General features: G+C 46.7%; 1 protein-coding gene across 1 annotated transcript in view; it reads right to left on the minus strand.

Moving 5' to 3' along the window:
- Positions 1 to 21,990, minus strand: part of LOC118377479 (calmodulin-binding transcription activator 1) — a 130,636-nt gene that overhangs the window by 108,146 nt on the left and 500 nt on the right. The window contains 2 exon segments of the mRNA XM_052473461.1: positions 5,657 to 5,760; positions 12,520 to 12,615. Of these exon segments, the coding sequence (XP_052329421.1) occupies positions 5,657 to 5,760; positions 12,520 to 12,615 (200 nt within the window).

The following is a 21,990-nucleotide window of genomic DNA, read 5'->3' on the forward strand; positions in this document are numbered from 1 at the left end:
GTCTTTCCAGCTTCCGATTGAAGTTATTGTGTTAGCTGTGTTGTTGGCTAGCTCCTCTGAACAACAGTGTCCTGACGAGAGAGCACATTTTCTATGCCTGGTGAAACCGCATTATCTCATTGTTATGGATGTGTCCAAATAAATGTCACTAGAAAAGAGCTTAAACAAATGCAGCAACTGTTGTTATTCTGTCTACATTGTTTGACATGACTATAAATTAGCCGTAGTTAGCTAGCTAGCAAGCAAGGGAGAAGAACGTTGCCAGCCAGTATAGCTGAAATATTTAGAACAAACAACTGGGTCGCTGCCATAGATACAGAACAAAAAGACTGAACGACTGGGTCGTGTCTCTGGCAACCGAACCAATAGAACAAACGACCAGTTGGCTTCGGTAGAAACCATAGATTTGTTTAGGGACGATATCTTGTGGAAGGATGAAATAGTATGAATAAATTCATCAAAATAAAGTTTTTAATGAAAATATGTCTGAATATGTTGGTAACCCATTGTAGAAAAGTGATATTGCCCTCGAAGCCGGTGTTTGGAAGTGTCACATCTTCTCCTGCTCCTCCTCTCCGGCGTACGACGTCACCACAATTCTAACCACATGTCCTGGGATTCATCATTGCACACACCTGGCACTCATCATCACACAAACATGTTAATCATTATGATTCACACCTGGACTTCATTACCTTCATAATTTCCTCCCCTTTATATGTCATTCCCTTGTGTTTTCTCACCAGTTGGTATTGTTCTTGTTTACCAGCGTGTAGCCTTATGGAATTGTCTCGTTACTGGTTATGTTGTTTTATTAAACGTTTCACCTGCACCTGCTTCCCGACATACAGCTCTGTTATTACAGGAAGATATATTGGCACGGTTTGCCGGCCTGAGACGAACAATACCCGTGCCAATATACCCTCCAAACACCAGCTTCTCTGGCATTATCCCTTAAATGACATACACAATCACAAACACATACATAAACACACATTCTCTCTCCATGTCTCTCTCTCCCTCAAACGCAGAAACAGGAGTATGCCTATAAAGGACAAAGGGGTGACAGACACTATGGGTGTTTAAGTATTCAGGAAACTTTAGGCCTCTGATGAAACAGATGAGCTTTGAAGGAATCCTCCCAGGGACACCCAACCCTCCCCTGAACTGAGCCTTCACTCCATCATCAAACACACACAGAAGGAGAAAGAGACAATGAGAGAGGATAGGGTCTGTCTTCACGCATACTCTCGACTCTGTGTTTCCTACACAACGATCTCAGCACTGAAAGATCACAAACTGCTCTCAATTCGGAACCACATACACACATGCAGGCACACATACAGACACACACACTTGATTCCAGTGAGTGCTCTGTTCTGTAGGCTGCAGATATGCTGTTTGTCCTTCACTGAGATGGATCGCATGAAAAATGTAATGAATTGCCTCAGAGGAGAAACCACAAGCCAAATAAGCTTTACATCACATAGTAATGAATGTACATCTCCTAGATCAGGTATTCCCAAACTGGGGTACTGGGGTACTGGGGTACTGGGGTACATGCAATGCCGTCGGGGGTACGCCACATAAAAATGTGATTCACATCAAAAAATATATTTTTTTTTTTTTGACACTTTTCTTCACATTTTCAAACAGTCCATTTAGTAAGGCCCGTGTCCATAGAGACACATACCAACTCTACTGGTAGTACTGCTACTACCAGCAATACTACACCTTCAACTGTCGACACAAGTTGTTCTGCTTCCACGAGCACACCCAATGCTAGCATCAGTAATTCTACATTTGTTATTAGCCCAGCTAGCACAGACACTGACAGATGTGAATCTGATGCAGCCGAAGAGCTACTGCCCCCTTACCTGGGAAAGCAATGAACAACAGACCGGGACGTTGGATCATCGAAGAGGCGTAAATATGATGAGAACTACATTTATTTGGGGTTCACTTATATTGGGAGGAGTGCCTTAGCCAAATACATTTAAAACTCAGTTTTTCACAAATCCGGACATTTAAACCTAGTAAGAATGTCCTGTTTTAGGTCAGTTAGGACCACCACTTTATTATAAGAATGTGAAATGTCAGAATAATAGTAGAGAGAATGATTTATTTCAGCTTTTATTTATTTCATCACATTTCCAGTGGGTCAGAAGTTTACATACACTCAATTAGTATTTGGTAGCATTGCCTTTAAATTGTTTAACTTGGGTCAAACCTTTCAGGTAGCCTACCACAAGCTTCCCACAATAAGTTAGGTGCATTTTGGCCCATTCCTCCTGACAGTGCTGGTGTAACTGAGTCAGGTTTGTAGGCCTCCTTGCTCACACACGCTTTTTCAGTTCTGCCCACCAATTTTCTATGGGATTGAGATCAGGGCTTTATGATGGCCACTCCAATACCTTGACTTAGTTGTCCTTAAGCCATTTTACCACAACTTTGGAAGTATGCTTGGGGTCATTGTCCATTTGGAAGACCCAATTGCGACCAACCTTTAACTTCCAGACTGATGTCTTTGAGATGCTGCTTCAATATATCCACATAATTTCCCTCCCTTATGATGCCATCTATTTTGTGAAGTGCACCAGTCCCTCCTGCATCCCCACAATATGATGCTACCACCCCTGTGCTTCATGGTTGGGATGGTGTTCTTCGGCTTGCAAGCCTTCCCCTTTTTCCTCCAAACACAACGATGGTCATTATCAGACCAGAGGACATTTCTCCAAAAAGTACGATCTTTGTCCCCATGTGCAGTTGCAAACCGTAGTCTGGCTTTTCTTTGGCGGTTTTGGATCAGTGGCTTCTTCCTTGCTGAGCGGTTATGTCATCAGGTTATGTCGATATAGGACTCCTTTTACTGTGGATATAGATACTTTTGTAACTATTTCCTCCAGCATCTTCACAAGGTCCTTTGCTGTTGTTCTGGGATTGATTTGCACTTTTTGCACCAAAGTACGTTCAGCTCTAGGAGACAGAACACATCTCCTTCCTGAGTGGTATGATGGCTGCATGGTCCAATGGTGTTTATACTTGCGTACTATTGTTTGTATAGATGAACGTGGTACCTTCAGGCATTCGGAAATTGTTCCCAAGGATGAACCAGGCTCGTAATTGTCTGGAATTTTCAAAGCTGTTTAAAGACACAGACAACTTAGTGTATGTAAACTTCTGACCCACTGGAATTGTGATACAGTGAATTACAAGTGAAATAATCTGTAAACAATTGTTGGAGAAATTACTTGTGTCATGCACAAAGTAGATGTCCTAACCGACTTGCCAAAACTATACTTTGTTAACAAGAACTTTGTGGAGTGGTTGAAAAACAAGTTTTAATGACTCCAACCTAAGTGTATGTAAACTTCCGACTTCAACTGTATGTGCAAAAGTACTATCTCACAACTCGATGAAACCTTCACTCTTAAAATAAGCCACAGGGGTTTTTTGATCGAGAATTAAGACCATTTTTGAGTAGCAAGACATATAAAAGCAACAGTTACCATCAATAAGAATGGGCTAGAAGCGTCTTATATGGTGAACTACCGAGTGGCTAGGACAAGGACAATTGTGGAGGACTTAATTCTTCCTGCTGCCGCGGATATGGCTGGGACAATGTTGGAGGAAAAGGACACAAAAAAAACTATATAGACAATGCCTTCATCAAACAACACTGTTTCACGACGCATCAGTGACATGGCAGGAGATGTTTTGAAGCAATTACTGCTTCGCATACAAGCTAGTGAATTGTATGTGTTACAATTGGATGAGTCAACATACATGGCGGGCCTGGCACAGCTCCTGGTATTACGTTTATGGGGGGTCAATTAAAGAAGACATCCTCTTCTGCAAACCACTGGAAACCAGGACAACAGGATATGATATTTTTAAAGTACTGGACAGCTTTGTGACATCAAATGGACTTTGGTGGTCAAGATGTGTTGATATCTGTACTGATGGCGCAAAAGCTGGGTTGACAGGGAGACATAGTAGAGTGGCATCGTGTGTGCAATCAGTTGCTCCCGACGCCACTTGGGTACACTGCAGCATCCACCAAGAGGCTCTTGCTGCCAAGGGAATGCCTGACAGCTTGAAAGACATTTTGGACACTACAGTGAAAATGGTTAACTTTGTTAAAGCAAGGCCCATGAACTCGTGTGTATTTTCTGCACTATGCAATGATATGGGCAGCGACCATGTAACGCTTTAACAACATACAGAAAGAAGTGCGCTGGTTATCAAGGAGCAAAGTATTTACATGTTTTTTTAAATTGAGAGACGAGCTGAAAGTTTTCTTTAATGACCATAATATTCACTTGTCTGACCGCTTGCATGATGACGAGTTTCTCACACGACTGGCCTATCTGGGTGCTGTTTTTTCTCACCTGAATGATCTGAATCTAGGATTACAGGGACTCTCCACAACTATATTCAATGTGCGGGACAAAATTGAGGCTATGATTAAGAAGTGTGAGCTCTTCTTAGTCTGCATTAACAACACTCATGTCTTTACATCATTGTATGATTTTTTTGTGTGCAAATGAACTCAAGCTTACGGACAATGTCAAATGTGATATTGCGAAACACCTGAGTGAGTTAGGTGCTCAATTACGCAGGTACTTTCCTGAAACACATAACACAAACAACTGGATTCGTTATCCCTTTCATGCCCTGCCTTCAGTACACTTACCGATATCTGAACAAGAGAGCGTTATTGAAATTGCAACAAGCGGTTCTGTGAAAATTGAATTTACTCAGAAGGCACTGCCAGATTTTTGGATTGGGCTGTGCTCAGAGTATCCTGCTTTGGCAAATCACAATGTTAAGACTCTCTCCGATACAACCCAACTTTTTAAAATGTAACTAGGCAAGTCAGATAAGAACACATTCTTATTTACAATGACAGCCTAACCCGGACGACACTGGGCCAATTGTGCACCGCCCTATGGGACTCCCAATCAAGGCCAGATGTGATGCAGCCTGGATTCAAACCAGGTACTGCAGTGATGCGTCTTGTACTGAGATGCAGTGTCTTAGACCACTGTACCACTCGAGGCCAAACATTGTAGACTTATATGCATCCTTTCAAGCACACCCTTCTCATTAACCTGTGGTGAGTCATTCAAAATTGTAATATTATTATATTATTATTTGTGCCCTGGTCCTATATGAGCTCTTTGTCACTTCCTCACGAGCCGGATTGTGACAAAAACTCACACTCATTCTAATGTTTAATAAATATATTGTGTAGTGTGTGTGGCAGGCTTATAATGATGGTAAAAATCAACATTTGAGAGTGTGCTGACCCTGGTGCTAGAGGGGGTACGCAGCTGGAGGTTGAATGTTTGAAGGGGTACGGGACTATAAAAAAGTTTGGGAACCACTGTCCTAAATCAATAACACACACGCCTCAGTCTCTATCCGCAATCAAAACAGAAATAATAGCAAACCACAAGTTGGCCCAGCACAATAGTTTTCTTCAGAACTACACATGTGGAAACCCATCCACTGGAATAGTAAAGGAAGATGCTGACCTATGGAAGAGGCTAGAGGTCACCACACTAAAACACTGCTACACAGAGGCCCTGATCCATCCATGTCCGTGGACAAAGCGCAACCTATGATTGGGTCCTCCTAAGTGCTCTCTCACCTCATTGGTGTTCCAGCGGTGGCGCTCCTTGGGTAGAGAGGAACATTTGGGCAAACACTCCAACAGCTTCTTAGGTAGGTAGATCTTCAACTGGCCAGGCTCACCTAGAGAGACAGAGAGACAGACAGAGAGACAGACAGACGGGTTATTGACTGAGTTTGAGTGAAGGACCTCTGTTTACCCCAGGAGACGTGAGACTCCTGAACATGCTCATGCACACACGCTGACACAATGTGTGTATGTGTGTGAGAGGGGGGGGGGGTATAGATAGATAGTGATAGAGACAGTGAGAGTGTATTCAGGCACGTATGCTCACCCTAATCAATTATGCATTTATTAATAGAAGCCCTGAGAAGACAGAATTTCAAACAGCTGAATGGCGCTGGCTTAGGTAAAGCCTAATTTCTTATTTAGCAGCACTCCGGACTCACTGCTATGAATGCCAATCAGTGTTTAAATCCTCTCCTCCACACACACACACATATCCCGCCCAGTGTCCCCGATGTTCCGACCACTGATCAGAGGAATTCTCATCAGGGCCCTGCCTTTGAAATGCACTAGAAAACCCACATGAAACCGGCGATCAAACACACCCACCATATGCATGCAAGCACACACACTCATACATGTGCGTGGTTGTGTGCGTGTGGACCACCTAAGTTTATATCTCCCTTGGGACTTTCCAGAACGATCCTACCACCAACAAATTCCCATGGCAACACACTTCCATCTGAACAGCATCTTTACAGGTACCTATATAAGAATCAAATATGCTACAAATGAACGTCCAGCACACTGCACATTCCCCATCCATTAGTTGATTAATATTTTACCTTCCAAAACTGTCATTTCCACATGTATTACTGAAAAAAACCAATACCCCTGTGAGGCTGTCAGTTAATTATAAAACTTTCCAGAGTAAAGAACTCTCAAATGCAACTCTTACAGCAGCATACCACCCTCATCCCTCCCACTGCTGGCTTGTCTCTAAGCAGGGTTCGTCCTGGTCAGTCCCTGGATGCGAGACCAGATGCCGCTGGAAGTGGTGTTAGAGGACCAGTAGGAGGCACTCTTTTCTCTGGTCAAAAAAGTATCCCAGGGCAGTGATTGGGGACATTGCCCTGTGTAGGGTGCTGTCTTTTGGATGGGACGTTCAACGGTGTCCTGACTCTCTGTGGTCACTAAAGATCCCATGGCACTTATTGTAAGAGTAGGGGTGTTAAATAAATACAAATATTTCTCCCAGTACTGAGGAGAAATGTCATATTTCCCCCTTTTCTAAATAAAATGAATGTGAAAGAAAGGCTCATTGCACGGAAACTAGATAGAGGGAGATAGAGGGGAAGGAAGAAGAGAAAGGGGGAGATATAGGGGAGAGAGGGAAGGAGGGAGAGGAGGAGAAGAGTTTGGGGTAGATGTGCGTGCAAAAAGAGGCAGAGAAATGGGGAAGGAAGGAAAAGACAGGGAGAGAGGAGATTAAGAAGAAGGGGGGATGAGGAGAGGGATAGAGGGATGGGTGTGCATGCTAATTCATGATTCTGCTGATAAACCTTTCCTCAAGTCATCCTCAGCTGGGATGCCACAACAGAGAGAATGCTGGGATGTGAGGAATTGTTGGTATGATCGATCAATCAACAAAACAATTAAAGAAAATGAATCACAGCCCAAGCCTTCCCCTCTGATTCTCAAACCAACAACCTTAGCCTCCCTTTCTGCTCCTCTCCCTGTCCCTCACCATTCCTCTTTCCTCCCCAGTCCCTCCCCCGCTCCATCTGTCCCTGACCTCTCTCTCTCTGTCTCTCATGTCCCTGTCTGTCTCTCTGTCCTCTCCTGTCTCTGTCCTATCAGGTGTCTTTGTCCTCTCCTGTCTCTGTCCTCTCCTGTCTCTGGTCCTTCTGTAGCTCAGTTGGTAGAGCATGGCGCTTGTAACGCCAGGGTAGTGGGTTCGATTCCCGGGACCACCCATACGTAGAATGTATGCACACATGACTGTAAGTCGCTTTGGATAAAAGCGTCTGCTAAATGGCATATATTATTATATATTATTATTATATATTATCATGTCCCTGGGCTCTGGGGTGTCTATGTCTCTGTCTCTCTGTCGTCTCCTGTCATTGTCTCTCTGACCTCTCCTGTCTCTCTGTCCTCTCCTATCTCTGTCTCTCTGTCCTCTCCTGTCATTGTCTCTCTGTCCTCTCCTGTCTCTCTATCCTCTCCTGTCGCTGTCGCTCTGTCCTCTCTTGTCTCTGTTGCTCTGTCCTGTCGCTCTGTCTTCTCCTGTCTCTGTCTCTCTGTCCTCTCCTGTCATTGTCTCTCTGTCCTCTCCTGTCTCTCTGTCTTCTCCTGTCTCTGTCGCTCTGTCCTCTCTTGTCTCTGTTGCTCTGTCCTGTCGCTCTGTCTTCTCCTGTCATTGTTTCTCTGTCCTCTCCTATCATTGTATCTCTGTCCTCTCCTGTATCTCTCTCCTCTCCTGTCTCTGTTGCTCTGTCCTCTCTTGTCTCTGTCACTCTGTCCTCTCCTGTCTCTGTCACTCTGTCCTCTCCTGTCTCTGTCGCTCTGTCCTCTCCTGTCTCTGTCGCTCTGTCCTCTCCTGTCTCTGTCGCTCTGTCTTCTCCTGTCTCTGTCGCTCTGTCCTCTCCTGTCATTGTTTCTCTGTCTTCTCCTATCATTGTCACTCTGTCCTCTCCTGTCTCTGTCACTCTGTCCTCTCCTGTCTCTGTCGCTCTGTCCTCTCCTGTTATTGTCACCCTGTCCTCTCCTGTTATTGTCACTCTGTCCTCTCCTGTCTCTCTGTCCTCTCCTGTCTCTGTCGCTCTGTCCTCTCCTGTTATTATCACTCTGTCCTCTCCTGTCTCTGTCGCTCTGTCCTCTCCTGTCTCTGTCCTCTCCTGTCTGTCCACTCCTGTCTCTGTCACTCTGTCCTCTCCTGTCTCTCTGTCCTCTCCTGTCTCTCTGTCCTCTCCTGTCTCTCTGTCCTCTCCTGTCTCTCTGTCCTCTCCTGTCTCTCTGACCTCTCCTGTCTCTCTGTCCTCTCCTGTCTCTGTCACTCTGTCCTCTCCTGTCTCTGTCGCTCTGGCCTCTCCTGTTATTGTCACCCTGTCCTCTCCTGTTATTGTCACTCTGTCCTCTCCTGTTATTGTCACTCTGTCCTCTCCTGTCTCTCTGTCCTCTCCTGTTATTGTCACTCTGTCCTCTCCTGTCTCTCTGTCCTCTCCTGTCTCTGTCGCTCTGTCCTCTCCTGTTATTGTCACTCTGTCCTCTCCTGTTATTGTCACTCTGTCCTCTCCTGTCTCTGTCGCTCTGTCCTCTCCTGTTATTGTCACTCTGTCCTCTCCTGTCTCTCTGTCCTCTCCTGTCTCTGTCGCTCTGTCCTCTCCTGTCTCTGTCGCTCTGTCCTCTCCTGTCTCTGTCCTCTCCTGTTATTGTCACTCTGTCCTCTCCTGTCTCTGTCGCTCTGTCCTCTCCTGTCTCTGTCCTCTCCTGTTCTTGTCACTCTGTCCTCTCCTGTCTCTGTCGCTCTGTCCTCTCCTGTCTCTGTCGCTCTGTCCTCTCCTGTTATTGTCACTCTGTCCTCTCCTGTCTCTCTGTCCTCTCCTGTCTCTGTCACTCTGTCCTCTCCTGTCTCTGTCGCTCTGTCCTCTCCTGTCTCTGTCGCTCTGTCCTCTCCTGTTATTGTCACTCTGTCCTCTCCTGTCTCTGTCGCTCTGTCCTCTCCTGTTATTGTCACTCTGTCCTCTCCTGTCTCTCTGTCCTCTCCTGTCTCTGTCACTCTGTCCTCTCCTGTTATTGTCACTCTGTCCTCTCCTGTCTCTCTGTCCTCTCCTGTCTCTGTCGCTCTGTCCTCTCCTGTCTCTCTGTCCTCTCCTGTCTCTCTGTCCTCTCCTGTCTCTGTCGCTCTGTCCTCTCCTGTCTCTGTCCTCTCCTGTTATTGTCACTCTGTCCTCTCCTGTCTCTGTCGCTCTGTCCTCTCCTGTCTCTGTCCTCTCCTGTTATTGTCACTCTGTCCTCTCCTGTCTCTGTCGCTCTGTCCTCTCCTGTTATTGTCACTCTGTCCTCTCCTGTTATTGTCACTCTGTCCTCTCCTGTCTCTGTCACTCTGTCCTCTCCTGTCTCTGTCACTCTGTCCTCTCCTGTCTCTGTCGCTTTGTCCTCTCCTGTCTCTGTCCTCTCTTGTCTCTGTCCTCTCTTGTCTCTGTCCTCTCTTGTCTCTGTCCTCTCCTGGCTCTGTCCTCTCCTGGCTCTGTCCTCTCTTGTCTCTGTCCTCTCTTGTCTCTGTCCTCTCTTATAATATATAATAATAATAATATATGCCATTTCTCTTTTGTCCAAAGCGACTTACAGTCTTGCATACATTCTGTCCCGGAAACGAACCCTCTCCTGGCTACAAGCGCCATGTCCAACTCCTGGCTCTGTCTCTGTCCTCTCTTGTCTCTGTCCCTCCTGGCTCTGTCTGGCTCTGTCCCTCTTGTCTTGTCTCTGTCCTCTCTTGTCTCTGTCCTCTCCTGTCTCTGTCACTCTGTCCTCTCCTGTCTCTGTCGCTCTGTCCTCTCCTGTCTCTGTCCTCTCCTGTCTCTGTCCTCTCTTGTCTCTGTCACTCTGTCCTCTCCTGTCTCTGTCACTCTGTCCTCTCCTGTCTCTGTCGCTCTGTCCTCTCCTGTCTCTGTCCTCTCCTGTCTCTGTCCTCTCCTGTCTCTGTCCTCTCCTGTCTCTGTCCTCTCTTGTCTCTGTCCTCTCTTGTCTCTGTCCTCTCTTGTCTCTGTCCTCTCTTGTCTCTGTCCTCTCTTGTCTCTGTCCTCTCTTGGCTCTGTCCTCTCTTGGCTCTGTCCTCTCCTGGCTCTGTCCTCTCCTGGCTCTGTCCTCTCCTGGCTCTGTCCTCTCTTGTCTCTGTCCTCTCTTGTCTCTGTCCTCTCTTGTCTCTGTCCTCTCCTGTCTCTCTGTCCTCTCCTGTCTCTGTCCTCTCTTGTCTCTGTCCTCTCTTGTCTCTGTCCTCTCTTGTCTCTGTCCTCTCTTGTCTCTGTCTCTGTCCTCTCCTGGCTCTGTCCTCTCTTGTCTCTGTCCTCTCTTGTCTCTGTCCTCTCTTGTCTCTGTCCTCTCCTGGCTCTGTCCTCTCCTGGCTCTGTCCTCTCTTGTCTCTGTCCTCTCTTGTCTCTGTCCTCTCCTGGCTCTGTCCTCTCCTGGCTCTGTCCTCTCTTGTCTCTGTCCTCTCTTGTCTCTGTCCTCTCTTGTCTCTGTCCTCTCCTGTCTCTGTCCTCTCCTGGCTCTGTCCTCTCTTGTCTCTGTCCTCTCTTGGCTCTGTCCTCTCCTGGCTCTGTCCTCTCCTGGCTCTGTCCTCTCCTGGCTCTGTCCTCTCCTGGCTCTGTCCTCTCTTGGCTCTGTCCTCTCCTGGCTCTGTCCTCTCCTGGCTCTGTCCTCTCCTGGCTCTGTCCTCTCCTGGCTCTGTCCTCTCCTGGCTCTGTCCTCTCCTGGCTCTGTCCTCTTGTCTCTGTCCTCTCTTGTCTCTGTCCTCTCCTGGCTCTGTCCTCTCTTGTCTCTGTCCTCTCTTGTCTCTGTCCTCTCTTGTCTCTGTCCTCTCCTGTCTCTGTCCTCTCCTGGCTCTGTCCTCTCTTGTCTCTGTCCTCTCTTGGCTCTGTCCTCTCCTGGCTCTGTCCTCTCCTGGCTCTGTCCTCTCCTGGCTCTGTCCTCTCTTGTCTCTGTCCTCTCTTGTCTCTGTCCTCTCCTGGCTCTGTCCTCTCCTGGCTCTGTTGTATCTCAGGACAGATCAGGAGAGTAGACAAGGAGAGTAGAAACACACAGTACAAATCAATAACCTCCCCACAGAAAAAAGGTTTCTGGGCCTCCTCTCAAACACACACTAGGATGGCTGTCCTGTTTGAGGATCAATAACCAATCAAAGCACTCATCACCTTTATAGCTCCCCTTAACACTACAGATATTCCCGGCCCTCACCCCGTGTGTGTACACACACACACACACACTCAACCACTCTCTCCCTATCTCTCTCTCTCTCACACAAACATGCAGACACACAAATAGACATACACTCACACACCAAACTAGAACAAGAACTAGAAACACACAAAAACCCCTTTGATCGCCCTGTCTCTCTCTCATACATCTCAGTTAAAGCCAGCTCTTTCTTAACCAGCCACGGTCTGTTTCCCCCAGCACCAGTAACACTGATCCATGCCGTATGGATAGATAGTGCTCTGTGCATTGATTAGGCATGACAATGAGCTTCTGCTCCTAAAATAAGCTCTGTGTGTGTGTGAGAGTGCGCACACACACACTGCTCTGCGTCGGCACGCATGAATAAACATGATCTGTAACAGAGCTGAATGAGAATGAGACTCACTTTAGAGTGTGTGTGTGTGTGTGTGTGTGTGTGTGTGTGTGTGTGTGTGTGTGTGTGTGTGTGTGTGTGTGTGTGTGTGTGTGTGTGTGTGTGTGTGTGTGTGTGTGTGTGTGTGTGTGTGTGTGTGTGTGTGTGTGTGTGTGTGCGTGTGCGTGCGCGTGTGTGTATTATCTGTAACAGAGTAATCTCAGTTAACCCAGAACTAAAATCTCTGATAATTTGGTCAGATGCTTGATTAGGATCTGGGAGTGACGAAAACCCAAGACCCAGAACTAATGCTGCTTGTTATCTCATGCATCCCATAGGATAGTGACAGATTCTACAGTACCAGTTACGTTTATGTACAGTATATCTGTCCACAAGAGGTTCGTAACAGAGCTGATGAGAATAAGGCCTCGGCTGCCAGCTTGTTTAGCCAGAAGGCTTTTCAACACACAGTCACCTCGTCCTACAAAAAGCAGCACATGTCTGTTGGGTCCTGTGATGCGATGTTTGAGTGTGTTTGCTTTACCGTTGGTGTCAGTGTCATCACTCTTGGGAGGGGCATGTCCTGTGTATCCCACGGCAATTCTAATCATCCGCTCTGGATTCCTTATCCTTTTCAACCCTACAGAGAGAGAGGGAGAGAGAGAAAGAGAGGGAGGGAGAGAGAGAGATGGGATAGAGAGTAGAGAGGAGAAGAAAGAATAAGAAATTGGGCAGAATATTCCTATTATTACAAACTCCATCCATGCTAGAGGCGTGACCATTGGCTTCAACAACTTCTACTTCTGCTTTGTTTTCATCTCTTAATTTCCCTGTTTCCCTGGTCACTGTTGCTATGATACAGACTTACTACAGTAAGAAGTGGTCATATTATGGTCGAGTCAGTGACATCCATTCTTCCATTCAAACAGTAAGAGCAGCCATCTTCTAATCTATAGCTTGATCTACACTGAGTGTACAAAACATTAGGAACCTGCTCTTTCTATGACATAGACTGACCAGGTGAATCAAGGTGAAAGCTATAATCCCTTATTGATGTCACCTGTTAAATCCATTTCAATCAGTGTAGATGAAGGGGACAATTGAGACATGGATTGTGTATGTGTGCCATTCAGAGGGTAAATGGGCAAGACATTTGAACTGGGTATGGTAGTAGGTGCCAGGCGCACCAGTTTGAGTGTGTCAAGAACTGCAATGCTGCTGGGTTTTTCACACTCAACAGTTTCCCGTGTGTATCAAAAATGGTCCACCACCCAAAGGACATCCAGCCAACTTGACAAAACTGTAGGAAGCATTGGAGTCAACTTGGGCCAGCATCTCTGTGGAACACTTTCAACACCTTGTACTCCATGCCTGACAAATTGAGGCTATTCTGAGGGTTAAAGGGGAGGTGCAACTCAATATTAGGAACGTTTTCCCAATGTTTTGTGCACCCAGTGTATTCTGCAGTAGCATCCTCGCTTTACATAAGTCAGATAGTAGAGCTACAAGACATCGCTAGTGGCTGTCAGGCATCCAAGGATAAGCCTGCCTGCCTGCCTGTGTGTGTGTGTGTGTGTGTGTGTGTGTGTGTGTGTGTGTGTGTGTGTGTGTGTGTGTGTGTGTGTGTGTGTGTGTGTGTGTGTGTGTGTGTGTGTGTGTGTGTGTGTGTGTGTGTGTGTGTGTGTGTGTGTGTGTGTAGCGAGGCGGTGGTACTCCATGTTTATGTGCCTGTGGGCTCCTCCTCTCTGATCTGCTGGAGTTTCTCTACGCAACGGGACTCTCAACCCACGGCCTCCATAAAGCCTGAAGCTATGTATGCTACATATGTTTGTGAGTGTGTCTGTCTGCATTTATGTTTGTCCCCTTCTATGTGTGTGTGTTGTGTCTGTGTGTTTGTCTGTCTGCCTGTCCTACAATTAGGCTTCTAATTGATGTATCCTGAATAAGTACACAAAAGGTAGAAATATGTAATGTCCTTTTTTTGTCTATTATTGGGTGTTATTCTACAGACTGCTAATTATTGTAGTGAGCTCTGTCCCTAAATAAGACCACATTTGGTTGGTCCAGACCAGGCTAAATCTGAAACAATCATAGAGTTTGGACATCACAGTACAGCACAGTAGAGCAAAGTGCAGTAGAGTAGATGTGTTCAGTTAACCACTTAAGAATTCAGAAACAAACACTAACTAATTGGTAGGTCTACCACTATTTGTTACTTCTGTGAACTGTTATGCCTTTTTCCTCCTCATGAGTGAGAGGAATTAGAAAATATCTGAAAGATATGTGGGTTTTTGGTAACAGAATCACAAGACAACATATCTTAAACTTACAGCAGGCAAATTATTTCTCCAAAACGAAATGTAAGTGTTGATATTAGTTGTCAGGGGTCTTTACTTCAACATTGTGTTTTTATGTATTTCTAATACATTAGATATATATACAAAAGTATGTAGATATCCCTTCAAATCAAATAATCAAATTGTATTTGCCATATGCGCCAAATATAACCTTACCGTGAAATGCTTACCTACAAGGCCTTAACCAACAATGCAGTTCAAGAAATAGAGTTAAGAAAATATTGACTAAATAAACTAAAGTAAAAATAAACTAAAAAGTAGCAAAATAAAAGAACAATAACAAGGCTATACACAGGGGGTACAGCTACCAGGTAAATATGTGCGGGGGTACAGGTTAGTCGAGATCAATCAATGTCAGTGAAAACACTTTCCAGTTGGTCCGCGCATGCTCTGAGTACTTGTCCTGGTAATCCGTCTGCCGGGCCTTTTGAATTAGTTATTTCTTATAAGCGTCCGGATTAGTCTCCTGCTCCTTGAAAGTGGCAGCTCTAGCCTTTAGCTCGGTGTGGATGTTGCCTGTAATCCATGGATTCTGGTTGGGTCACTGTGGGGACAACGTCGTTGATGCACTTATTGACGAGGCCGGTGACTGAGGTGGTATACAGCTTATCATGAGGTACTCTGCATCATGCGAGCAATAAGTTGAGACTTCTTTAAAATTAGACATCGCGCATCAGCTGTTATTGGCAAATAGACACACACCAACACCCCACGTCTTACCAGATGTAGTTGTTCTGTCCTGCCAATGCACGGAAAACCCAGCTAAGTGTATATTATCCGTGTCGTCGTTCAGCCACGACTTGGTGAAACATAGGATGCTACAGTTTTTAATGGCCCGTTGGTGGGATAGTCTCGAACGGAGATCATCCAGTTTAATCTCCAGTGATTGCACTTTTTAAAATGTATTATTATTTTTTTTTTTTACCCCTTTTTCTCCCCAATTTCGTGGTATCCAATTGTTGTAGTAGCTACTATCTTGTCTCATCGCTACAACTCCCGTACGGGCTCGGGAGAGACGAAGGTTGAAAGTCATGCGTCCTCCGATACACAACCCAACCAGCCGTACTGCTTCTTAACACAGCGCGCATCCAACCCGGAAGCCAGCCGCACCAATGTGTCGGAGGAAACACCGTGCACCTGGCAACCTTGGTTAGCGCGCACTGCGCCCGGCCCGTCACAGGAGTCGCTGGTGCGCGATGAGACAAGGACATCCCTAATGACCAAGCCCTCCCTAACCCGGACGACGCTAGGCCAATTGTGCGTCGCCCCACGGACCTCCCGGTCGCGGCCGGTTACGACAGAGCCTGGACACGAACCCAGGGACTCTGATGGCACAGCTGGCGCTGCAGTACAGCGCCCTTAACCACTGCGCCACCCGGGAGGCCGCAGTGATTGCACTTTGGCCATTAGAACGGATGGTAGAGGAGGGTTATCCACTTGCCGACATATTCTCGCAAAGCACCCAGATCTCCTCCCCTGTATTTGCATATTTTCTTAACTCAAATGACGGGGATTTGGGCCTGGATGAATCCCGGAACATATTCCAGTCTGTGCTAGCAAAACAGTCCTGTAGCGTAGCATCTACATCATCTGTCCACTTCCGTATTGAGCGAGTCACTGGTACTTCCTGCTTTAGCTTTTGCTTGTAAGCGGGAATCAGGAGAATACATATATAATTATGGTCAGATGTGCCAAATGGAAGGTGGGGGAGAGCTTTGTATGTGTCTCTGTGTGTGGAGTAAATGTGGTCTAGAGTTAATTTTTCTTTGGTTGCATGTAACATGCTGGTAAAAATGAGGTAAAACAGATTTAAGTTTGCCTGCATTAAAGCCTCCGATTACTAGGAGCGCTGCTTCTGGATGAGCATTTTCTTGTTTGCTTTATGGCCTTATAGAATAGAGCTTGTTGAGTGCTGTTTTAGTGCCAGCATCAGTTTTGGGTGGTAAATAGACGGCTACGAAAAATATAGATGAAAACTCTCTTGGTAGATAGAGTACCTCATGATAAGCTGTATACCACGCTGTCTCATGCAAGCAATAAGTTGAGACTTCCTTAATATTAAGACATCGCGCACCAGCTGTTATTGACAAATAGACACACACCACCACCCCTCCTCGTCTTACCAGATGTAGTTGTTCTGTCCTGCCAATGCACGGAAAACCGAGCTAAGTGTATATTATCTGTATCGTCGTTCAGCCACGACTAAGTGAAACAGGATGCTACATGTCCGGTTGGTAGGATAGTCTCGAACGGAGATCATCCAGTTTATTCTCCAGTAATTGCACGTTGGCCATTAGAAAGGATGGTAGAGGCGGGTTACCCACTTACAGACGAATTCTCACAAGGCACCCTGATCTCCGCCCCCTGTATTTGCAAGCAGTATATCCTTTGCGTCAGACTCATTAAAGGAAAAATCTTCATCCAGTTCGAGGTGAGTAATCGCTGTTCTGATATACAGAAGCTCTTTTCGGTCATAAGAGACGGTAGCAGCAACATTATGTTCAAAATAAGTCACAAACAATGCGAAAACACACAAAATAGCACAGTTGGTTAGGAGCCCGTAAAACGGCAACCATCCCCTGGCACCATTATTAAGTTCAAATTTGTGGATTCTTCTATTTCAGCCACAGCTGTTGCTGACAGGCGTATAAAATCAAGCACATAGCCAAGCAAACTTCATAGACAAACATTGGCAGTAGAATGGCCTTACTCAGTGAATTTCAATGTGGCACCGCCATAGGATGCCACCTTTCCAACAAGTCAGTTTTTAAAATGTCTGCCCTGTTAGAGCTGCCCCAGTCAACTGTAAGTGCTGTTATTCTGAAGTGGAAACGTTCAGGAGCAACAACATCTGAGCCGCAAAGTGGTAGGCCACAGAAGCTCACAGAATGGGACCACCGAGTGCTGAAGACCATAACGCATAAACATTGTCTGTCCTCGGTTGCAACACTCACTACTTAGTTCTAAACTGCCTCTGGAAGAAACATCAGCCCAATAACTGTTCGTCGGCAGCTTCATGAAATGGGTTTCCATGGCCAAGCAGCCGCACACAAAACAAAGTTTACCATTCACAATATCAAGCATCGGCTGGAGTGGTGTAAAGCTTGCCGCCATTTGGACTCTAAAGCAGTGGAAATGCCTTCTCTGGAGTGATGAATCACGATTCCCCATCTTGCAGTCCGACGAACTAATCTGGGTTTGGCGGATGACAGGAGAACGCTACCTGCCCGAATGCATAGTGCCAACTGTAATGTTTGGCGGTGGAGGAATAATGGTATTTGAATATGTCTTTGTTTTAGTATGATCAGGACGTGAGTTGGGTGGGTTGTCTATGTTAGTTTTTTCTATGTTTTGGGATTTCTGTGTTTGGCCTGGTATGGTTCTCAATCAGAGGCAGCTGTTTATCGTTGTCCCTGATTGAGAACCATATTTAGGTAGCCTGGTTTCACTTTTGAGTTGTGGGTGATTATTTTTCATGTTAGTGTTTGTTACCACACGGGACCGTTTCGTTTGTTTCACTTTGTTATTTTGTATTTGTGTAGTGTTCAGTTTGTCTTATTAAAATGGACACATACCACGCTGCAAATTGGTCCGACCTTTCTTACTCCTCATCAGAGTAAGACGACGAACGTTACAGAATCACCCACCACCAAAGGACCAAGCAGCGTGGTTATGTGCAGCGGACAAACGCTCAGGACTCCTGGACATGGGAGGAGATTCTGGATGGAAAGGGACCCTGGGCACAGGCTGGAGAATATCGCCGCCCCAAGGCTGAGCTGGAGGCAGCGAAAGCCGAGAGGCGGTGGTATGAGGAGGCAGCACGGCAGCGCGGCTGGAAGCCCGAGAGGCAGCCCCAAAAATGTATTGGGGGGAGTCACACAGGGAGTGTGGTGAAGTCAGGTAGGAGACCTGCGCCAACTCCCCGTGCTTACTGTGGAGAGAGAGGGACCGGGCAGGCACCGTGTTATGCCGTGAGGCGCACGGTGTCCCCGGGCCGCAGGCATAGCCCGGTGCGATACATAGCAGCACCTCGTATCGGCCGGGCTAGAGTGGGCATCAAGCCAGGTGCCATGAAGCCGGCTCAGCGCATCTGGTTTCCAATGCGTCTCCTCGGGCCGGGGTACATGGCACCAGCCTTACGCATGGTGTCCCCGGTTCGCCAGCACAGCCCAGTGCGGGCTATTCCACCTAGCCGCACTGGCCTGGCTACTGGGAGCATTCAACCAGGTAAGGTTGGGCAGGCTCGGTCCTCGAGAGCTCCAGTGCGCCTTCACGTTCCGGTCTATCCGGTGCCACCTCCACGCACCAGCCCTCCGGTGGCAGCCCACCGCACCAGGCTGTCTCTCCATCTCCTTCCTACAGGTGCTCCCGCCTGCTCAGCACTGCCAGAGTCTTCCTCCTGCCCAGCGCTGCTAGAGTCTCCCGTCTGTCCTGAGCTGCAAGAGTCTCCCGTCTGTCCTGAGCATCCAGAGTCTCTCGTCTGTCCTGAGCTGCCAGAGTCTCCCGCCTGCTCAGCACTGCCAGAGTCTTCCTCCTGCCCAGCGCTGCTAGAGTCTCCCGTCTGTCCTGAGCTGCAAGAGTCTCCCGTCTGTCCTGAGCATCCAGAGTCTCTCGTCTGTCCTGAGCTGCCAGAGTCTCCCGCCTGCTCAGCACTGCCAGAGTCTTCCTCCTGCCCAGCGCTGCTAGAGTATCCCGTCTGTCCTGAGCTGCCAGAGTCTCCCACCTGCTCAGCACTGCCAGAGTCTTCCTCCTGCCCAGCGCTGCTAGAGTCTCCCGTCTGTCCTGAGCTGCCAGCGTCTCCCGTCTGTCCTGAGCTGCCAGAGTCTCCAGTCTGTCCTGAGCTGCCAGAGTCTCCCGTCTGTCCTGAGCTGCCAGAGTCGCCCGTCTGTCCTGAGCTGCCAGAGTCGCCCGTCTGTCCTGAGCTGCCAGAGCCGTCAGTCAGCCAGGAGCTGCCAGAGCCGTAAGTCAGCCAGGAGCTGCCAGAGCCGTCCGTCAGCCAGGAACTGCGGGAATCGCCCTTCACTCCTGAGCTGCCGGAGTCTCCCGCCTGTCCGGTGCTGCCGGAATCTCCCGTCCGTCCGGTGCTGCCGGAATCTCCCGTCCATTCGGGACCCGTGGATTGGGTCCGAGGTCGGCGGCGAGGGTCACCGCGTTAAAGAGGCCACGGGGGCGGGTAAATAGGCGGAGAAGGACTATGGTGGCTCTGGTGCGTCAGGACAGACGGGCGACTCTGGCAGCTCAGGACAGACGGGAGACACATACCACGCTGCAAATTGATCCGACCTCTCTTACTCCTCATCAGAGGAAGACGACAAACGTTACACTGGGGCTGTTTTTCATGGTTCGGGCTAGGCCCCTTAGTTCTAGTGAAGGGAAATCTTAACGCTACAGCATACAATGACATTCTAAACAATTCTGTGCTTCCAATTTTGTGGCAACAGTTTGGGAAGGCCCTTTCCTGTTTCAGCATGACAATGCCTCCATGCAAAAAGCAAGGTCCATTCACAAATGATTTGTCAAGAGTGGTGTGGAAGAACTTGACTGGCCTGCACAGAGCCCTGACCTCAACCCCAGCCAGGCCTAATTGCATCAGTGCCCGACCTCACTAATGCTCTTGTGGCTGAATGGAATCAAGTCTCCGCAGCAATGTTCCAACATCTAGTGGAAAGCCTTCCTAGAAGAGTGGAGGCTGTTATAGCAACAGAGGGGGGACCACCTCCATATTAATGCCCATGATTTTGGAATGAGATGTTCGACGAGCAGATGTCCAAATTACTTTTGGTCATGTAGTGAACCTTTTAAGACTTTTTCTGGTACATGTTGTTTAAAAAATGTTCCTTGTATTATCTTTTACCAGATCTAATGTCTTATATTGTGTTAACATTTCTACAAACGTCAAAGTGTTTCCTTTCAAATGGTATCAAGAATATGCATATCCTTGCTTCAGGTCCTGAGCTAAATTGAAAAAAAGGGTCAGCTCCTTAAGAGTCTAAGACCCCTTTTCCATCTGTTTGACCAGAAATCAAAGCCTTTGCTTAGTCCTAATCATTAGAATGGAAAATGGTTGAAAAATGTATATGCCTTAATTTCTCAAAAAACATAGACTCTTAGCTTTGATTTGACACCCAATTTGACATGCTCCTATAAACTTCATGTTGGTGCTGAAGGGTCCTTTTACATGGAAATGCCAGTAAGCAATATCACATTATCATATAAAGCAAGGCGTCTTATCAACATCAGCTAAATTTAAATCAGCCAAAAATGGCATTGTCTCTTCCTAATGCAATGTGGACATTCCTCAATGGTAGGCTAAAATTGGGAATTTAGAATTTTGTTATTTGCTATAGAACCCTGTTATAATGTATGATGATGTCATATTATTGAGTCTGTCTTTAAATTCACTATAATTTCTTAAATAACATCAATGTAAAGGATAAGACATGTTCAAACATGCAAATGATTTTGTTCTCTAATTCAAATGGACTTGGATCTATTCCTACAGGCATCAGTAATGAGGCAGAGTTGAGTGGTACTGAAGATCACAGCTTACAGTGTAGGGTGAGAGACAGATACTATGACCAACAAAAGACACTGAGTATACCAAACATTAGGAACACCTTCCTAATATTGAGTTGCACCCCCCCTTTTGCCCCCATTCTTGATACACACAGGAAACTGTTGAGTGTGAAAATCCCCAACAGCATTGCAGTTCTTGACACAAACAAGTGCACCTGGCACCTACTACCATACCCCGTTCATAGGCACTTCCATTTTATGTCTTGCCCATTCACCCTCTGAATGGCACATATACACAATCCATGTCTCAATTGTCTAAAGGGTTAAATATCCTTATTTAACCTGTCTTCTCCCCCTCATCTACAGTGATTAATGTGGATTTAACAAGCGACATCAATAAGGGATCAGAGCTTTGACCTGGATTTACCTGGTCAGTCTATTTCATGGAAAGAGCAGGTGTTCCTTATGTTTTGTACACTCAGTGTATATCCCCAGGATATACAATGATGCTGAAGCTAGATCAAAAATGGCTTTATTGGCACACATTGCTCCCACCCACACACAAGTATGCAAGTATGCTGCATGCACAAACACAAACACACAATGCTTATCTTTCTTTCGTGACACACTAACTATGAATAGTAGCAAGAAAGATGTTGACAACAAAGTGCCCTCTGTTGTTGTGTATCTCATTCACACCAGGGAGTGAAGTCTACCCTCAGGGAAATCCTCAACAGAAATAAAGACTTGGCCCACTGGTCACAGATGTCAATCAGTTCTAAGTCTAGTTTTGATTGACATTTGGTTGAGTTATCAACTGTCCCGAATTCAACGTGAAGAGAAAAATGTCACCATGTCATTGGATTTAGGTGAATGTGTTTTTAAATTATCTGGAATCAATGTATTGTTTTCTTATAATACTGGCATGGCATATAGCAGACGCTCTTCGGACCGCCTTGCAGTATGTTCCGCGTAGAATCATCATCAATCAACTCTCCGTCGTCTACAGCGTGTAAAAAACAACATCACATTGTGGCTGACCGCACAGACTGCGGGGTTGCGTGCGTGAGGAGGAATCGCACTACAGAAGATACACGGACGATTTCGTGCTTTACCAGCGTGTGTGTGTGTGGGATGCCTGA

Source organism: Oncorhynchus keta, chromosome 21 (genome assembly GCF_023373465.1).
Source record: "Oncorhynchus keta strain PuntledgeMale-10-30-2019 chromosome 21, Oket_V2, whole genome shotgun sequence".
NCBI classification, from domain to species: Eukaryota; Metazoa; Chordata; class Actinopteri; order Salmoniformes; family Salmonidae; genus Oncorhynchus; species Oncorhynchus keta.